This window comes from Gossypium arboreum, chromosome 5 (genome assembly GCF_025698485.1).
Source record: "Gossypium arboreum isolate Shixiya-1 chromosome 5, ASM2569848v2, whole genome shotgun sequence".
Classification (NCBI taxonomy): Eukaryota; Viridiplantae; Streptophyta; class Magnoliopsida; order Malvales; family Malvaceae; genus Gossypium; species Gossypium arboreum.
Genome location: NC_069074.1, coordinates 6,143,788 through 6,164,046, shown reverse-complemented (window position 1 = coordinate 6,164,046; position 20,259 = coordinate 6,143,788). Strand labels below are relative to the sequence as shown.

The window sequence follows — 20,259 nt, the reverse complement described above, 5'->3', positions numbered from 1 at the left end:
TTGCTAGGGTTTTTTTTTTGGGTTTTTGGTGAGGACCGTCTAATTTCAATCGTGGCCGTTCATTTGGAATTAGTATTATCTTTTCCTAGTAAGCAAAATGCCCAATGTCAAAAGGACAAGAGGCCCTAAAAGGATACCCGGGCCGAAGCCCATATATCAAGGGCATTTGGGTCATTTAGTTCCTCACAACAAAAGCGCGGGAAAACGCTTTATCCCTCCCTCCCCCCTTCACTGCCTGAGGTTTTTCTTTGTCTTGAAATAATAATAATAAAAATCCTCTTTTTATTCACTAACTAGTAATAGGTTACTAGAGCAATTGAAAACACCACCGCGCGAAATGAATGGCGGAGATAACCGACGGCCGGACCGGCGAGACCTTTGGAGATCGAAGAAGCAGAAGCTAATCCGCAGCGCAGAAGAGGAGCTCGAGTCCAAGCTTGGCTTTGATCTCTTCACTGAAGGGGAAAAACGCCTCGGATGGTTACTTACTTTCGCTTCGGTAGTTCGACCTCTTCTTCGTATTCAGCAATTGAATCAAATGAGATTAACATTTCTCACTATTACTTATACAAAAAGGGATCTCATTATTTTAAATTGCAGTCATCTTTGGAGGATTCGGATGCAGGAAAAGTATATAGTTGCGTCGATCTTTACTTTGTTTCTCAGGTAAAAATTAAAGTTCTCGTTCGTTGATGAAATTCATTTTGAAAATTGGTTCTGTTTTGGGAAATTATTCATTTTTTAAATTTTAAATTGAAATTTAGGATGGTTCTTGTTTTAAGTCAAAGTTCAAATTCCGTCCTTACTTTTACGCAGCTGCAAAGGTACATTTTCTATATATGTTTATTCTCTTTCTAATGTTGTTTTTCCATGAACTATTAAGTTGATGCTAATTCTTTGATGATAATGATGAGTGATTGTGTTATGACAGAACAAAGCAGAAATGGATGTGGAAGCCTATTTGAGACGACGATATGAAACTCAAATTGCAGGGATTGAAATTGTGGAGAAGGAAGATCTTGATCTTGTGAGCTACTTTATCGCCTGTACTTTGAAATTGGCTTCATAATTAAAACTAGTCCTTAATATCAAAATATAATGTTGTCTAAGCAGTGGATTTGCTAAAGAGAGCATTTGGTTTTGTTATATTTTGATTTCTTTGTTGGTTAATCGGGTTTGGTTATCTCATTTATTGTTCTAGTTGTGGGTAGAGTTAATGATGGAAGAATTAGATCCCCTGCCCTTTTCGATTGCTCTCCTCAAATTTTCATCTTTTTGAATTATGTTGTACTGTCGTAATTTGTGGCTTTTATCTGGTGCAAGCACGTTGCTATTATATTGTTTAATACTTTCCCATAATTTGAATTCATTTATTCATATAATTGACATATTGGTACCTCAATATACTTTTTCTAGCTGTTTATTTTAATGTATCTTATCTGGTTATTGGAATTGCTAAATATTTTGTGAATCATCATGGTTATTCATGGTGGATTTGGATAGCTTTCATTACATTTGTGTTTCTCCAAACAAATAGTTCTGATTGCTTCATATGCTTATGGACAGAAAAACCATTTGTCTGGTCTACACAAACGTTATTTAAAAATATCTTTTGATACTGTTCAACAATTGATGGATGTGAAGAGAGATCTAGTGCATGTTGTTGAAAGAAACCGGACAAAATTTGATGCTGCTGAAGCATACGAGTCGATATTAATGGGGAATAGGTAAGGTTCTATGGTCCTTTGGCAAGTTCAGCTTGGCTTTTAGTGCAGGTCTATTCATTAATAGAATAGTACCAATCTTTCTTTTGGCAGTTCATAGTTTGAATTCCATTCGTCAAGTACTTATTAGATGGTAATTCCATGTGTGTTCTGAGCATAATCTGGCTTATCTTGCAGAGAACAAAGGCCACTAGATCTTTTAGATCTTCTAGTTGATCTCCGTGAATATGATGTTCCTTACCATGTTCGTTTTGCCATTGACAATGGTAATTTCTTCCTTTATTCTTCGGATCTTGTAACTTGTTATTATTTCCATAGTTGTATTGCACTTGACTTTTCTAACTCCGAGGACTTGATGGAGCACAGATGTGAGATGTGGCCAGTGGTACAATGTAAGTGTTTCTAGTACTGGAGTCATGCTAGAGAAGAGAACTGATCTTTTGCAACGTGCTGAAGTGCGTGTCTGTGCATTTGATATTGAGACGACAAAGCTTCCTTTGAAATTTCCAGATGCCGAGTATGATTCAATAATGATGATATCATACATGGTTGACGGACAAGGTTACTTGATTATTAACAGAGAGGTATATATGATGTATTTTTATTACTTCATTCATTTATTCAAAGATTGTGATTCATTTGTATCTGTATTTGGCCCCAAAGGTTTCCTGAGTCATTTTTGTAATATGTGCTATTTAGTTGTTTGTATTCATCAATAATTTATGGTTAATTGTATTGTATGTGTTTCTGTTAGTCATCTACTGCCGTTGCGTAATTTTGCATTTTCCAGTTTGTTATCTATTTTCCTTTAGTTGGAACCACACTAAACGTGTTTCCAGAAATAGTATTCTAACCAAGCTTTTCCTTTCAACTTAGTACGTGATTTTTCACTTGTCCGCAGTGTGTAGGGCAAGACATAGAGGGCTTAGAGTATACTCCTAAACCAGAATTTCAAGGATTTTTCAAAGTCACAAATGTGAAAAATGAGGTAGCAGAAGTTGCATACACATTCTTCTGATGGGGGCTGCATGATGCTGATACTGATTTTCCTTAACTATATATTTTGATGTTTCTTGCAGATAGAACTTCTACGGCTGTGGTTTACCCACATGCAAGAGGTCAAGCCTGGTATTTTTGTTACATACAATGGTGATTATTTTGACTGGCCATTCATAGAAAAAAGAGCTGCTTATCATGGATTTAAAATGAGTGATGTATGTATTTCAACTTCAGTTCATTTACTCCATTAAAGAATTGTGCTTTATTTGTCACTCTTTTATGGTGATTTGGCAGGAAATAGGGTTTCGATGTGATGAAAATCAGGGGGAATGTCAAGCCAAATTTGCTTGTCATTTGGATTGTTTTGCTTGGGTCAAACGTGATAGTTATCTTCCTCAGGGGAGTCATGGCCTCAAGGTGCATACACCGCAAACTGAGTTATTTTGTTTGTTATATTTAGTTTTTATTCTGTAATAATTCTTTTTGTTCAACTGAAGGTACTTATATCTATGTCTCTGTATTAATAATGACATCCTCACTAGTTTTCTCAAGGAATAAAATGGCTAATATAGAAACATGCTGCCTTGTACTGATAGTGCTATTTTATTTATTCAACCAATAATTATGATCTACTTAATGTCCATGCCTTGGTGAGAGATACGGGTAATGCTACAATACTATCGCAGCATGTCCAGGTTTTGACCACATTATTTTCTAAATACAATGAATTTAATTGTATGCATAACTATTAGTGCTTAAACTTTCACATCATACATTCAGTCCTGAAATTAGAGTTATGTTTCACATTTAAGGCAGTTGGGTAATTAATTTGCAGGAGAAAATTAATATTTCTCAGTCATGTGAAGAAATACCATGATTTTCTGAAACAAAATGCATTGTGTTTAGTTTTGTTGGGTAGAAGTAATCAACTAAATATTTATGTTCTAAGGAATGCTAAAAGCATTAAAGCCCCAGAATTTTTTGTACTTTGAGCAATGAAATATAAATTTATTAGTCATTCTAAAGTTTAATTTAGGTAGAATGATTTTTTGTTTGCAATTAAATTGATCTTATATGTTTCATGACACTTGAGATGGTTAACTTTCTTGTGTTAATATGTTAGGCTGTTACAAAGGCAAAGCTCGGTTATGATCCACTAGAGGTGAATCCAGAGGATATGGTTCAATTTGCAAAGGAAAAGCCCCAGGTATAACTGGCTAAAAAATGAATCTGTTTTCTTTCCTGTTTTGGTTTATACAAGTGAAGATGGTTTAGAGGTGATGCAGGAATTGTTGAAGAGTAGAATAGGAGTACTTACAGATATGCATTTATCTGCTTGCTACTTCAGGATGAGTGAATTTATGAATATGATTAGTTCTTGCAAATTGCTATGATATTAATGATATGTCCTGTCATTCATCAAGCTTTTAGCAAACATCTTTAAGGCACAGAATTTTGCCTACCCTGCATGTTTTTCTAGAGCTTTTCTCACTCAATTTCTGTTTGGATTGCTGGCAATATTATGACAGATGATGGCCTCCTATTCTGTTTCTGATGCTGTTGCAACTTATTACTTGTATATGACCTATGTTCATCCCTTTATTTTCTCTCTGGCAACTATTATTCCCATGTCACCTGACGAGGTTTTGCGCAAAGGAAGTGGGACACTTTGCGAAATGCTTCTGATGGTTCAGGTAGTTTTAGTGAACATTTTTACTGAATTTTGTTGCTTCTTCACTGAACAATATTGTTTTTATTTTTATTTTTTCAAAATTTTAATATGATATTGCATTTTCACAGGCCTACAAGGCAAATGTTATCTGCCCTAACAAACACCAATCGGATGCTGAGAAGTTCTATAAGAATCACCTTCTTGAGAGTGAGACCTATATAGGTGGCCATGTGGAATGCCTTGAAAGTGGTGTTTTCAGATCTGATCTTCCAACTAGCTTTAAGCTTAACCCATCTGGCTATGAGGTATGTTGTTTTCAAGGGTCTTCTATTCTTCTATTGTCGACCATAGTGCCTTTGAATTTGTTGTATATAGTGTAGGAACAGGCTTGACAGGTTTATGCTAAGATTTTTCTGGCTCTCTAGTACAATGGCTTGGCAGAAGTCGTCTTTATTCATCTACACATTAAGTCTATATGGCATCTAATATGTGTTCATTTTGCTAGCTTCAACAATCAAATACCGCTTTAGGTATTGGCAGATTGTATCACTCATTTTAATATATTCAACAGATTATTGTTATGAACTACTGAGTGGCTGCTATGGTTTTTCTTTTTGCTAGCCAGAGTTGTTCTGCAGTTGAATATTTGCTATTTCAGTCTATTTAGATTAAGGTTATGCAATTAGATTTTACATTATACCTGTGAAATAATAATGGAAACTCATAGACTTGAAATTGTTGGAAGTTATAAGAACACAGAGAAATGCATTTCTTTTAATATTTTTAACCAAACTGTTGCGTCCTTGATACATCATGAAATCTGGTGGAAAATAATGTTGATATATCATGGTTCTTTTATTTTTTTGTTCAAAGTATTATTGGTTTACCATCACCTAACCAAATAAAGATTGGGGTGAAAACCATCAAGACCTGTTTTTTTTTTCTTAATGTTCATATTTGTGTTTGACAGAAATTTTCAATAAATGAGCTTGTGTTGAAACTTGAAATTCAAAATGGGTAACACATACCTCATATAGGTGAAAACAAACATTGTTGCCCATCTTCTGTTTGAAAGAAGTGCTTGTTTCTATCTTTGATGCCATATGCTTGAGTTGGTGTGCATTATGTTATCTTTTGGAAAATCTTAGTGTGGATGCACTAACATAATCTGCACCATTTAATTGTCATATCCTTGAGTGCATGGATTCTTAGTACCTGAGATGTAAACTTTATTAACTTTATTGGCTAACTTTTGCTACGTTGAATCCAGCAACTGATCAGTAATCTTGACCGAGATCTACAGTATGCTATTAGAGTTGAGGGGAAGATGGACTTGGAATCAGTCTTGAACTACGACGAAGTAAAGAATGAAATAATGGAAAAGGTGAAGATATTTTGTTGGTTGAGCTCGATGTCCATGTCTCTGATTGCTGCCTTGATACTTGTGCTGCAATTTCCAACTTATTTGCTTAAAATTATTCTTCCTTGCTGTTACTTTGAAGTTAACTTACATGTATTTTCAAGGTCATCTTTTTATTTATAATCATGCATGCTGTCAAATTTGGTAAATTGTTTTTTTTATGTACTTCTATCCAAGCATTCACTCTTCTCATTATAGATGCGTTGGCTTCTTTTCTAAGTTTTTTTCTGACAATTTTAAGGCTTGCAATTTATACTTATAATGTCATTTGAGTAAGAAAATTTTATTTATCTATTATTTCTTTTGATGCAGCTTGTGAAGTTACGAGATGAACCTATCCGTGAAGAATGCCCTCTCATTTATCATTTAGATGTTGCTGCAATGTACCCGAATATTATTTTGACAAACAGGCTTCAGGTTTGCTACTGATAAATTGCTTTTGGTGCATTGTGATGACAATGTCAATGATTTTGATTAATTTCAAGGATTACTTGTTACTGAGTTTCAATTTTGGTAGCATGAAAGTAATTGACTAGTGCATACCTATGAACTATTTGGTGGCATGACATTAGAATATAGATAGCAAAAACATGCTGATCTACAGTCTTTAATGTTTGAACTAAACACTGTGTGCTTACACAAGTCATTTTTTTAGTACTAGGTGCTTCTGATCTGACAGTGTTCTCATTTCATTTAAGGATCTTTATCCTTTAGAAGTTTCTTTTTAACTAACAAGCAATGAGGTGTTTCTTTTTGAATTCCAGCCACCATCAATAGTTACAGATGAGGTCTGTACTGCATGTGATTTCAATCGTCCGGACAAGACTTGCCTCCGGAAACTTGAATGGGTTTGGCGTGGGGAGATATTCATGGCAAAGAAAAGGTTTGCTTCTCTTACTTTGTGGCTTTCTGTTTGTACAATTACCAAAATTTAACTGAAATCTGTACATGAACATCATTCTCAATGTTTTCAGTGATTATTACCACCTGAAGAAGCAAATCGAGTCTGAATTTTTTGATGGTACTGATAATCAGTTGTCAAAATCTTTTCTTGACCTGCCTAAACTGGAGCAGCAGTCCAGGCTGAAAGACCGATTGAAGAAATACTGTCAGAAGGTAAGATAAGGGTTGTTTTTAGTAAGCATTTTTGCTTGAGTAATAGTTCACATAATGGGATTTGGTATCTTCTATAGGTTTACAGACGGGTATTGGACAAGCCAGTCACTGAACTTCGAGAAGCAGGGATCTGTATGCGTGAAAACCCCTTTTATGTTGACACAGTTTGCAGGTAAGCTATTATATTTCCCGTCTTACATTTGATATGCTAAATTCTACCACTAAATAATCATTTCTATTTTGTTAGTAGCATAATCTATGTTGATATATAGTGCTTTATTTTTTTCCTGTCGATATACAGCACTTCTCATCATGGATGGATTATAATTGCTGTAAAAGAGCATCTGTGATTATTATTCAGATGTTCTTCTAATGACAAGAAGTTGAGTTATTAAAGTGACCTTGAGTAAATTGGTTTCTTACGAAATCATATTTTCTTTATCCTTATTCAAGCTTTCGAGATAGAAGGTATGAATACAAAGGACTGAATAAAGTTTGGAAAGGGAAGCTGTCTGAAGCCAAGGCTGGCGGAAACCCTATGAAGATCCAAGAAGCACAAGTATGCTAAATGTTCTTCATTTTGTCTATCATTATAGTCGACTCGCAATAATCAAATAAACTTCTTATGGTTTTTCCTTTTCTTCTCAATATTTTTCAGGACATGGTAGTGCTTTATGATTCCTTACAACTTGCCCATAAGTGTATTCTGAACTCATTCTATGGATATGTCATGCGCAAGTAAGTTGTGACTTCACTTTCTTTTCTTTATTTTGGGTGGGGTGTGGGTAGGCTTCAAAGCTTGTATTTACTTCTAAATTCCCACAATTTGAACTTGGTTGTCTACTTGTTCTGTATATATCTTCCTTTTTTAGTATAAAAAGATAGAACATATCTTTCATGCTTAGAGTAATGTTCTAAATATGTCTGCTGCAGAGGTGCGAGATGGTACTCAATGGAAATGGCTGGTGTAGTTACATATACTGGTGCTAAAATCATTCAGAATGCCCGCTTACTTGTTGAAAAAATTGGGAAACCACTTGAATTAGACACAGATGGTATCTGGTGTGCACTTCCTGGGTCTTTTCCAGAAAATTTTACTTTTAAAACTAAGTAAGCTATATTCATGACCTATTTGCATATGTGCTTTGAAGTTGGGACTTGTGATCGATTTCTGAATACTTTTTCATTGTATTTAAAGTTGAAACGAAATATGATTCTAGATTTCATATTTGGAGAGAATATGTTGCTTTTTTTTCATGATTTATTTAAAGATTCTAATAATCTGTACAATATGTTTGTCAGTGACTTGAAGAAGAAGCTGACTATCTCTTATCCATGTGTTATGCTTAATGTTGATGTGGCAAGAAATAATACAAATGATCAGTACCAGGTTTTCATGGAACTTTGTTCTAATCTATGTTCAAATTGTTTTCTTCCAAATGCATTTGATAATTTCTTTTGGAAGCTTTGGTATTTTGAAAGACTTGTTTTTGTTCAACTTTCTAAGTTACGTTTTTTGACAGACACTTGTGAATCCTGTCAATAAAACATACACAACTCATAGTGAATGCTCAATTGAATTTGAAGTAGATGGCCCATACAAGGTAATACTGAAAACTAAGTTGTTATTGACTGTTAAATTTCGCATTCCTTTTTTGAGGGCTCAAGTTGGTTATGGGATTTAGGCAATGATTATACCTGCGTCTAAGGAAGAAGGAATATTAATCAAGAAAAGATATGCTGTTTTTAATGATGATGGAACCCTTGCGGAACTGAAAGGTTTTGAGATAAAGCGTAGAGGTGAGCTGAAACTCATCAAAGTTTTCCAGGTACCCACTCTCTTCGATATACCCTGTTTACAGTATGCATCTTGAGATGGTTTTTGCCAAAATAACAAAGCTAATGCTTTGACCTTTGGGGTTATGATTTTTAGATATTTAGTTCTTGCGCTCCATCATATTACATTAATTTTTGGTGCAGTGCGTGGCATATGTGTGTGCACATATTGTTAAAGACAATTCTATGTGATTTCTGTAACTAGCTTATGATAAAAGAGAATTTTCAGTTCTTTGTATTTGAATGCTTTAGGTCTTAGAAAACTCGATAAAATTTGTCTTCCATTGTTTGTTTAGCTTCAATACATTCCCAACATGGAACAAAGTTAAAAATTGTTTTCGTTCTTCAACTGTTTGCGTTATGTTATTATTGTATGTACCGCAATTTTCATATTTCAGGATTAGGACTTCTCTCCTCCACATTTTGCATTTTCTAGACATGAAATACTTTCTCTTTTGCAGGCAGAGCTTTTTGATAAGTTCCTTAATGGATCCACCTTAGAGGAATGCTATTCAGCTGTCGCTGTTGTTGCAAACCGCTGGCTTGATCTTCTTGATGTATGAAATTAAGCTCCTAAAATTTGGTCTTCCATCATCATTTTTGTGCTCTTTACCTGTGTAATTTATATATATAAATTTAATGTGGACCAAGCAACTTGTTTTATTTAAAATTTTTTCTTTTTGTTATCTTACAGAGTCAAGGAAAGGATATTGCGGATAGTGAGTTATTGGATTACATATCGGAATCTAGCACAATGAGCAAGTCTTTAGCAGATTATGGTGAACAAAAGTCATGTGCAGTGACCACAGCAAGGCGTCTTGCTGATTTTCTTGGTGATGCTATGGTTAAAGATAAAGGACTGCACTGCCAGTATATAGTGGCATGTGAACCAAGAGTAAGTTCTATTATTTAATATTTGATAATGTGATGAATCTTTTCTTGTGTATTTAATCTATAAAATTCTGTAAAAGTACCAATGTCAAAACTTCAACCATGTGATCATGCTTAATTTGGAAGTGGAGGAACAATCAGAGCTGGTTTACAATGTTGAAAGAAACACAGGAAAATAAGAAGAGAGTCGTTACTTGGATGCCTTTTTTTTTTCTTGATGCTGCCATATCATGAGAATTCTTGTTTCATACCAGCCAAAAGTTTCAAACGTTCATGCTAACCAAGCAGGCTCTTACCCTGTATTTGAAAGTCTTATCGGTAGCTGCTTTTCCATGAAAAACCAACCATAAACCAACATTACTGCAAAATTGTTAAGATACTTTTCATTTTCTCCTATTCTAGAAAGCTTGGAGCAATCTTTCAGAAGCCATATTGATCCAAATACTCAACTAATTCAGTTCTGACTTCCATTAAGGAATTCACGTACATGCAACTAGTTTATTAAGATGTAGGTGGTCTGACATTTTCTTCTGACATTCTTACTCTTAGGTTTTTAACTGTCTTGGAAATAGTCAACACCATGCACTTGGCATTTCAATTTTTTTCTTTTTCCCTGGAATGTTATGTTTTGAAGATTTCATAATTGTAACGTGAGCAGGGTACACCTGTTAGTGAACGTGCTATTCCTGTTGCAATATTTGAAACTGATCCTGGTTAGTTCTGTTATTTTTAACTTCAATTGGTTGTTTCTCTTTTTAGTATAATAAATGGGATAACTAACTGCTTCTAATCAGAAATAATGAAGTTCTATCTACGCAAGTGGTGCAAAACTTCTTCAGATGTTGGCATACGTTCTATTGTTGATTGGTTGTATTACAAGCAACGGCTTAGCTCGGCAATTCAGAAAATTATCACTATACCTGCCGCAATGCAAAAGGTTCCATTGTTTGTTTAACATCACTTATCATAATAATCTCTTCTTTTATCACCTGCTAAAATTAGTTGGATTTGTTAGGTTACAAATCCTGTCCCAAGGGTCGCTCATCCTGATTGGCTTCATAAAAGGGTTCGTGAGAAGGAGGATAAATTCCGTCAAAGAAAGTTGGTTGATATCTTTGGCTCATCAGTTAGAAATGATACAGTGAAAAAGGCAAATGATGCTGTTCTCACCACAGATGTGGTTGGAGATCTAGAAGACTTCCAAAACAAAAGGGGTTCTAAGAAAGGACCTGTACCAATTGTTCGTAGTTATGAAGTGAATAAGGATCAAGGTCCAATCGAGGCAGCTGTCCAAGGCAATACTATGCAACACCAAACTGATCATAGAGGAAGTGAGCAAAATTTGTCGTCAATATTGCAGCCAAATGTTCAATCCACTGAAAATATTGACAGAAATGTTGACTATCAAGGATGGCTTGAACTGAAGAAGAGGAAATGGAAGGATAATCTGGAAATAAGGAAGAGGCAAAGGTAGTTTTGTTGTTGCTTATGGATATATTCTATTTTAATCATTCCATAGAGCTCCTGTGTGCAATTGGTATTTATTGGAGGAAATAGTTCATACATATAATGGTTACATTACACATCTTTCTTATTATGCACTTCCATTAAAAGAGACTTTTTCAGATACTAACTAAAACTTTTCTAATGCAAAGTCGGTGAATGGAGATGCATGCTTGTTGCTTCTTCTATCTATAAGGGCTGAATTCTATGGTTTAACCAAAATTTTCATTTAGTAACACATTTTTCTCTGATAATGTATATGGAAAGGTACATCATTGTTTTTTGACGTGTTTAATTTAAGCAAATTCATAATTCTAGTTGTCAGTTGGATGTTACAGACCAAACTTTTTTAATGCAATCTTGTTGAATAACTCTCAAGCACACACCGTAGTTTTAGTTGTCTTTCATTCGGGCTTGTGGTGATTCTAGTTTATGTATCAAAAAATGTTTTAATGTCATATATTTTTTAAAATGTCATTTTCTTCGGTAGGTTGAGTAATCTAAGGACATCACATCACGTCAGTCACAATTCTGAAATGCTGGGTGCCATGGAAAACCATAAAGATGCCTCTGGAAGAGCTGGTGTTGGTTCATATTTTAGAAGACATGAAGTATCTCTAACAAATTCCTATTGGCAGGTAGTTTAGTTTTCTTTCATGGCAAAAATGTGGCTGGAATGCACTTGATCACTTTATCTTCTTTTATGTTTCAGATTATGCAGCTAGTTCCAGGTTCACAGAATGGTCAATTTTTTGCTTGGGTTGTTGTTGAAGGAATTATGCTTAAGGTTCCTATAACTGTTCCAAAAGTGTTCTATTTGAACTCTAAAGCAACTATATCAGAAAATTTTCCTGGAAGACGGGTAAACAAGGTTCTGCCTCATGGAAGGCACAGCTATAACCTATTTGAGGCAAGTATTTTGGCATTTCCATATTTAATGCTAGATCCTGCCTCTATTTATTTTACATCTATGAAAGTTTTGAGATTTACTTTTTTTGCTCTTTTATTTGGATTTAATAGGTTATAATTGATGAAGATCAGTTTAGGAGGGAGAGCAAGAAGCTTGCTGCTCTTCTTGCTGATCCAGAAATTGAGGTGAGCATACTATGTCCTTATGTCCTTGTATATCAATCATTTTGAGACACAATGCACACATATGGATATATCAATGGTTTGACTTTTTTCAAGATAAAGCTTATTATGTTGTTAATAAGTTGGTAGTTTTCATTTGGTTAGCAGAATTTGACTTCATGAAATACTTGAACTTCTTATTTAGTGATAAAAGCCCATTTTTCATTGTGTTATCTTAATTTGTTTCCTTTTAACCAATCAATAACTTGTTAAAGTATATATTATCTGTTGTAGCTAATATTGTTTCATGTTCTTGCTTATAAAGGAAGCTTAAGGTGCCTCTTGTCTTGTTTAAGCATCACTATTCTCACACCACCTTCCCAGAAAATAGACAAGAATTAACAACACCTGGAAAAAAATGGCCAAATCCAAATGGTTTCCGCCAATGAAACATGCAATCTATTTTAGTCCATGGGTAGAATAATTCCAATGTCTTTTGTGACTTTTATAGGTTATGATTGTGTTTCTTGGATAATACTGCTCCTTCCCTTGCAAAGACCTTGTTGATTTTCATACACATTATGCTTTTATGCGCAACTAGGCTATGGTAAACTTGAAGAGTAATTTGACTGAACATCAATGAGTATTTTACTATTAAGAATCTAGTTAGCAATGGATAGTGATATATTATATTATAAGATTTTATATGCGTGTCTAGCATTGTGATTTTGTCAGAAGGACCTTAAGGTATGATAATGATTTTCTATCTTAACAAAAACTTGTAAAGAAACCTTTTGTTAGGCAAAGATGTTCCTAAAACAGTTTTCATAGTTCCCTTCCATTTCTTTTCTGATTCATAGTGAACAAAGTTGTTTATGAATTAATTTCCAAGTCCTGATGGAAAAGTGATATAGGTTGTGAGTTGGTTTGTCAGTTCGTCCAGTTGCATGGAACCAATAACTAAAAAAGTACATGAACCTTTCTTCTTTGAAACTTCATCTGAGAGAAGAATTGATAATATTTTTGCCCTTGAAACCTGTTATCCCTATGTCATAAGGCTGAACCAACAATGAGTTAGTTGTTGCTTGAATTTTATTTGTACTCTTATAATCTTAAGTATGCTGTTTGTGGATGCCTAGTTAAATGGATTAATTATCTTAATCTCTAATTGATAAGAATGCGTCTTTTGATCAGGGAATTTATGAAAGAAAGATTCCGCTGGAGTTTAATGCTATTCTCCAGCTTGGTTGTGTTTGTAAAGTAGATAAGACAGCCAAGAAACGAAATGCCCAGGATGGTTGGAGACTGAGTGAACTGCACATGAAGACTACAACTGAATGTGCATATCTGGAGCAGGCAATCCCTTTCTTTTACTTGTATCATAGGTAATTACAGTTCCTTGTTTCTTGGAATGAGGCTTTACCGTAAGAAGTTGAAATGTTGCTTTAGTAATTTGTACTAATGGTTTAGTACTTTTACTTTGACCATGACATGCCTTGTTAATTCTACTTATTCCAAAAGCATAAAATTCACCATTTTTTAAAGTTTAAGCATCTGGAGGCAAACTAATAATGTGTAAGCAGATGTAAAAAATTTTCAAGATCATATACATTATATCATAAATCTTGATGCCAAACAATACCTTGTCACATCACTATTTCCCTTATTATTTCGATTTGCAGAACATTTTATCCCTCGTATTAAAAGCTACCTATTGGTTTAAACAGAGAAAACTTGCAATAATGATGCTCTCAAAGTGGCACTAAACCAATTGTTTCTTCATGCACATGAATATATCTGCCCCTTTGTCTACGAATGTGGATATTCTGACTTTTGCAGGCAGGCATCTCTGAGTGATAGTTTGCCAATTCAACCAACTTTTCAATTTAAAATTCTTTTATTCTATGGTTTTGGACAGTCTATAGTTGAACCTTTAATTAGGAAAAATCCAATATCAAATGGTCTCGAGCTTCCTTTTCATTCTTGATGTTGTCTTTTCATGAAAAAGAAGAATTGCAAGTGCCACATTGTTGATTTTGATTTGCTTCTTGCTTCAGTATTTGTGAAGGCCGTGCCATATATGCTGCTTATTTTTCTTCATCAGGAGCAGTGTTTGTGGTGGTAGTTAATCCTTACCATGAAAGTGAAAGTATATCTCCATATATCCTTGAAAAATATTTTCGCGAAGCTTGCCAGGCATTGTCTATTGAACCACCAACTCGTAATGGTATTTCTTTCAAGGCAAGTTTATATTTCTTTATTGTAGCTTTCCTGATTTATTCTTGTCTATATTGTCTGTTATCTTTATGTTATTCTTGTATTTACTTATCTCAGGTGAACTATGTTGAACATGTCAAGGATGCTGAAAAAAATTTACAAAGAGCTATAAGTGAACACAGGTTTTACTTCATACTAATTATGTTTTTATCCAAGATTTTTGTAACAATTTATTACAATTTTTGTATATTAAAGTATTTTTTCCCTAGAGGTTTTATATACATGCATATGTGTGTATAACTGTCTTTATCGTAATAGCAACATCTGAAGTATTTCTGGGGATACCAGGAATTAGGGTTCCTGAATCCTGATATGAACTCTTACTTCCATTTGTTACATCAAGTTATTAAGTATATTTTAGAATTTGAGCATTTATTATTAAATCTGGTAAAATTGAGATTTTGTTAGGGAGTTGGGGAATCTAGAATCTCTTTTGTTTGAAAAACACAACTGAAAATTAAAAGAAAATTCAACTACAAATCTAATTTCCTATAATCCCATAGAACTTACCTGGTTAACTTTTAGGATATTAAAAGGAGAAAAGGATAGTGAGTTAATTAAGTTGAGCCTTTCCCATGGCAACTATTAAAAACTTATTAGAAATGCAAGACAACCAATTAGAAATGTCACGAAATCCCCTGCTCTTGGGGGATGTCCTCAGCCTGAGGAATACGTACTAGGGTGAAAGTGCGGCTTGTTTAGGTCATGGGCTGAGAAAAGAAACAAAATTCAGTATCAAAGATCAGTACCAGTGAATAGAATGAGGTTCATCTTGTTTAGCTAAGAGGTTATCATCTTGTGATTAATCATTGCCTGGTTTTACTTATTTCTTTTGTTTACACAAGCCCTTTTGTTTACACAAGCCAGCATCAATTTACCTATGTTGCATGACAGGCATGAACATCAAGGACCTATTCTCGCTGTCATTGAATGCCCAAATACTCAAATGATGAAGTCAGGTATACAAGCTCTAGAAGATTTCCCTTGTGTGAGCATACCTTCCAATGCTCGTGATAATGATTATCAGGTACCTGAGCTGTGGTTTAATAGATACTTGATTCACATATTTTATTTTGCAGTTACTAATGGAGTGACATTGTTTGTCTAAACTCATTTTTTTGCTTAATTTTCTTGTTCGATAAAGCTTCTTGTATGGCAACAAACAGCAGCAAAAATTGGAATGCAGCGGTGTTCTGCATCATCTCAGTGGTTGAGTGAGAGGATCTCTCTCTCAAGATATGCACATGTAATACTTTTACCTCCATGTTTACCTTATCTATTCCTAAATATCCTTGCTTGTTACTATGGATGCTAGCTTTTAAATTTTGCTTGGACAGGTACCCTTGGGCAATTTTCAATCTGATTGGCTGTTATATACAGCAGATGTCTTCTATTCTAGAGCCTTGCGTGATCAGCAACAGGTTTTTCTATGGGTGCTCTTGATAGTTTAAATGTTTCAAGATTACTGGTTGATGCCTTAGGCAAACCAAAGGCTTTTCCATTTGTAATTTGTAATTTGCATTTTTCATAGCAGTTTTCTCATTGAAACAAAATCAAATATTGACTTTTAGGTACTCTGGATATCTGATGATGGTGTTCCTGACCTAGGAGGCATTGGTGAAGAAGATACATGTTTTGCTGATGAGGTTAGTTTGACTAATGTTTAAGCGTAGCAGGTTAATAATCTTTTCCTTTTGGGTGCTGTAATGAATATGGCAGTTTATTTTGACAGTCTCTGTGAATAAATTTAATTCCTCTTGTAACCAGACAGTTGCTTCCTCTTATTTATTATGTTAATGTCAGTGTGTCTAAATTGTCTGGAATGCCAATTTTATTCAGTGAACTTACTTTTTGTCTACATTCATTTAGGTCTGTCAACCTGTTATCACATACCCTGGAGCATACAGAAAAGTTTCCGTGGAGCTAAAGGTCCAGAATATCTATATTGTTTGCTTCCTTCTGCTTTTCTTTTTTCTTATATGTTGCACTGTGTGTTTTTATCTATATTAGTAGGGTGGTATAATCTGGTTGTTAACTAAGGTGATTGTGAATAAGCTAGTTTATTGTCTGTGTTCAGATTCATAACCTGGCTGTAGATGCTCTTCTTAAAAGCAACCAAATCAATGAAATGGAAGGAGGAGCTTTATTAGGATTTGACCAAGATGTGCATTCTGGAAATGAACAGTGTGGTTTTGATGAAGCTAATGCATCCGCTGCTGCATTTCGAGTCATGAAGCAACTGATACAGAGGTGCCTTGCTGATGCAGTTTCCTCTGGAAATGTGTTTGCTGATGCAATACTGCAACATCTTTATCGGTGGCTTTGCAGGTAGTTTCTTATCTTCTTTCATTTTCCTTTCACCTCTGTTTTGGATGATTATATATTTTTCATTCTATATTACAGTCCTCAGTCAAAGCTTCATGATCCAACTCTTCACCGCATACTACACAAGGTATGTACCATTTGGGTACTGAGAATCTTCTTGTTAATCAGTAGAATATTTACTGGTCGAAAATTGGACTCAAATGTCACTCTCATCTGATGATCTTGATTTCGCTGTGCTTGATTAAGTGCTTTATAAATTTCTTCCAAAAGCAATACTAACTTGAGGCAATTTTCTGATGAATAAGTTTCTTTTTTTCTGTGTTAGCCTTAAGATAAGTTGCATTGAGCTTGTTACAATTAAAAATCTGATTTTTTATTTTTTTTAATAATTCTTCTGGTTTGTGATTTAGGTCTTATATGTCTGATTCGTTTCTGATATCTGCAGGTCATGCAAAAGGTGTTTGCTTTGCTGTTGGCCGAATTCCGCAAATTGGGTGCCACCATTATATTTGCAGACTTCTCCAAGGTTATCATTGACACAGGAAAATATGATATATCAGCAGCTAAAGCTTATTGTGATAGCTTGCTGAAAGCTCTGCAGAGTAGGTTGGTGTTTGCCTAGCTAGATCTTTCATTTTTTTTTTTAAATTTTTGGTATGTATATTTATATATTTTAAATTTTTACTGTGGGTTGCTAGAGAGCTATTTGAATGGATTGAACTTGAGCCGATTCACTTCTGGCATTCCTTGTTATTTATGGATCAGGTATGATTTCTTCTTATGGTTTAGTTATTTCATTACTGCAAACGGGATTGCTGTACGCTGTAATAATATATAATTAGAGCTACAACCTCAGAAATTATGTCTTGTGAATATAGCCTTAATGAAATTTCAATATCTTGATAGTCTCAAAACCCGATTAGTGTGGAATCTCCATTGAGTTTCACGTATTGGAGAATTACCAATCTGATTCCAAAGTGAAAGTCTATTGGGTGATGGAGTTGTCTGCCATGGCATCGGTGTCCTGTAACTAGCATTGCTCATGATCGCTGTATTTATGGTGCCTTCAGTCGTGTCACATTACTTTCCCATCACAATCCATAGTTCTGGAATAAAAATTTATCAATCAAATGGTTCAAGTGGTTTTCAATCATATTGCACTAATAGCTGAGAATTTGAGATAATTTACGTTTATCTGTCTGCTCGTTCATGTAAACCTATGATAATGTTGCTTTACCTTTGATAGTATAACCATGGGGGAATCTTGGCGGAATCTCATGAAAATTCACAAGAAAAGTCAGAAGTGGATATTGTTTCTAACTGGAACATTGCTCAGTATTTACCTGAGAAGATTCAGGTATGCTGGCTTCCGTACACATTTCCCCTCTATCTTAGATATTGAGTTTACTTCTCTCAGTGTCAAATGACATCATACGAACCTCAGTTGCATTTTGTACTTCACTTGATTATCTTCTGGACTTTTGGCAGGATCATTTTGTTTTAATTGTCTCCGAGTTTCTGCATACTCCCTGGAAATATGCACAGGAGCAAGCTGCAAATAGAAAATCCTCTCTGGATGGCAGCTTATGCACTCCATCAATCACTATTACAGCTGCTGAGAATTTTGAGGCCCATATCGTACAATATCTCAAAGGGCAGGTAGGAATTGGGAATATGGTGGTTAAAGGTTGTTTAATACCTTGACTTGCTGCCTGTGGATTCTCAATCAGATTAACTTGTGTGCATGCTCTACAGATTAGCTCCTACTTCACAGAAAAACTTCTAGGGATTGTTCGTGATATTGTGCTTCATATGAAAGGGTTGAACGGATCTGGAAAAGTTGGTCAACAGAGTGTGCATAATGTTCCTCACAAAGGAGATGCTGCACTGGAGTTCATTAAGCATGTCTGTACTGTTCTGGCCCTTGACCATAGTATTCAGCATGATGTTCTGGTAATAGCACGTGCTATTTAGCAGGCTTCTGCAATTTTTATTTGTGTTAATTAACTCGATCAATAATTTCATACAATAAGAAATTGTTTTGTTCATGGGTCCTTTATACAGGTGTTAAGGAAGAATCTACTGAAATATGTACATGTCAAGGAGTTTGCTCCCGAAGCTGAGTTTCATGATCCATGTCCTTCTTTCATCTTACCCAACGTGATTTGCAGGTATTGAAATTGGCGCTAAATGTCTTTGTATTCGGTTAAACTCATGTAGATAAAGACTAATTAATTGCTTTTACTGGTTAATGTTAACTGACAGTTGCTTGAGTTCAATGTTTTGGATAGAAAGGTGTTAAATTTGTATTTCTTAGATAGAAGGTTCATCTGGTCTTCCTAATGAGAATGTGCACTTAGTCTTTACCATGAAATTTTTATTAAGGCTACGTGTTGAACATGCTTGAGAAGCTTCTGATATTGACTTAGATATCCAACATCTTATCAATATGCAAAAATAAATTTTACTGTCTTTGAAACTTGTTGCTGATTTTGCATAATTTTTTGGCAGCTATTGCAACGACTGTAGAGACCTGGATTTATGCCGGGACTCGGCTTTACTGGCTGACGAGTGGTGCTGTGCTGTGCCCCAGTGTGGGCAGCCTTATGATCTGGAGGTGATGGAGAATGCACTTTTGCAAATTGTACGACAAAGAGAAAGACTGTATCATCTACAGGATCTAGTGTGCTGTAGGTGCAGACAGGTGAAAGCAGCACATTTAGCGGAACAATGCGGGTGTGCAGGGTCTTTTAAATGCAAGGAAGATGTATCTGAGTTTCGCAGCAAAATGCAGATATTCTTGAACATAGCCATTCGTAAAAAGTTTCAACTCCTCCAGGAGTGTACTTCATGGATCTTACAAATCAACTAGCACTCAACCCTAAGTTCTTTTTAACATAAAATCTTTGAAAATGTACATATATTATTATTAGATTTGTTTATTAAAAATGTATTGTATATGAAATGTATCATGCGTATGTCATAAGGTTCAATTTTCTCTATTAATGAAATTTTGCTAACGGTTCCAGACTGACCATGCTTTTTTATTACATCATAAAGTTCAAAGTTTCGTATTGGTATTTGTATCATTGTCGATCAAGATACTAAAATATGAAATACATTTTGATGGATTAAACAAATGATTTGCATAAAGAACAATGAAAAATATGTATAATTTATTTATACTCTAATATAAACGAATTAGTAGAGTACAGTTCATTTAATGTGTTTTACTGTGTAGTATGTGTGATATGCTTACCAAGTAATAACATATTTGTTCTCAATTTATCGAATTAAGATAAATTATACATTGAGGTTTCATGCATAAAATGACGGGGATGTACGCTAGCTGCTAAACACTGCAGTAAAAAGTTGATGATCTTTACTCTGTTAATATTTGAATATCTGCTTGATTATATCTGAAT

At 34.7% G+C, this 20,259-nt stretch overlaps 1 protein-coding gene across 1 annotated transcript; it reads left to right on the top strand.

Annotated features, from left to right (window-relative positions):
- The first annotated feature begins 180 nt into the window (after positions 1-180).
- Positions 181-19,868, top strand: LOC108453596 (DNA polymerase epsilon catalytic subunit A-like). Its single transcript, XM_017751796.2, has 49 exons — positions 181-499; positions 601-666; positions 765-824; positions 932-1,027; positions 1,567-1,727; positions 1,902-1,990; positions 2,091-2,308; positions 2,626-2,712; positions 2,804-2,938; positions 3,018-3,140; positions 3,847-3,930; positions 4,253-4,417; positions 4,524-4,700; positions 5,666-5,779; positions 6,128-6,232; positions 6,580-6,698; positions 6,790-6,931; positions 7,009-7,103; positions 7,385-7,490; positions 7,590-7,669; positions 7,865-8,041; positions 8,234-8,321; positions 8,455-8,535; positions 8,617-8,760; positions 9,229-9,324; positions 9,462-9,662; positions 10,317-10,371; positions 10,453-10,595; positions 10,674-11,128; positions 11,652-11,799; positions 11,874-12,071; positions 12,182-12,256; positions 13,427-13,617; positions 14,290-14,473; positions 14,567-14,631; positions 15,404-15,536; positions 15,654-15,755; positions 15,847-15,930; positions 16,081-16,155; positions 16,379-16,438; positions 16,587-16,837; positions 16,913-16,961; positions 17,280-17,440; positions 17,533-17,599; positions 18,081-18,191; positions 18,323-18,493; positions 18,590-18,787; positions 18,899-19,005; positions 19,346-19,868. The coding sequence occupies exons 1-49, from the start codon at positions 338-340 to the stop codon at positions 19,704-19,706; spliced, it is 6,615 nt and encodes a 2,204-aa protein (XP_017607285.1). The 5' UTR covers positions 181-337; the 3' UTR covers positions 19,707-19,868.
- Positions 19,869-20,259: the final 391 nt, after the last annotated feature.

Excerpts from the sequence above, each read along its gene's own strand:
- LOC108453596 (XM_017751796.2), top strand. The coding sequence starts at position 338 with ATGAATGGCGGAGATAACCGACGGCCGGACCGGCGAGACCTTTGGAGA. Across the intron at positions 2,309-2,625 it reads ACTTGATTATTAACAGAGAG|TGTGTAGGGCAAGACATAGA; the intron begins GTATATATGATG and ends ACTTGTCCGCAG. Across the intron at positions 14,474-14,566 it reads GTAATGGTATTTCTTTCAAG|GTGAACTATGTTGAACATGT; the intron begins GCAAGTTTATAT and ends TACTTATCTCAG.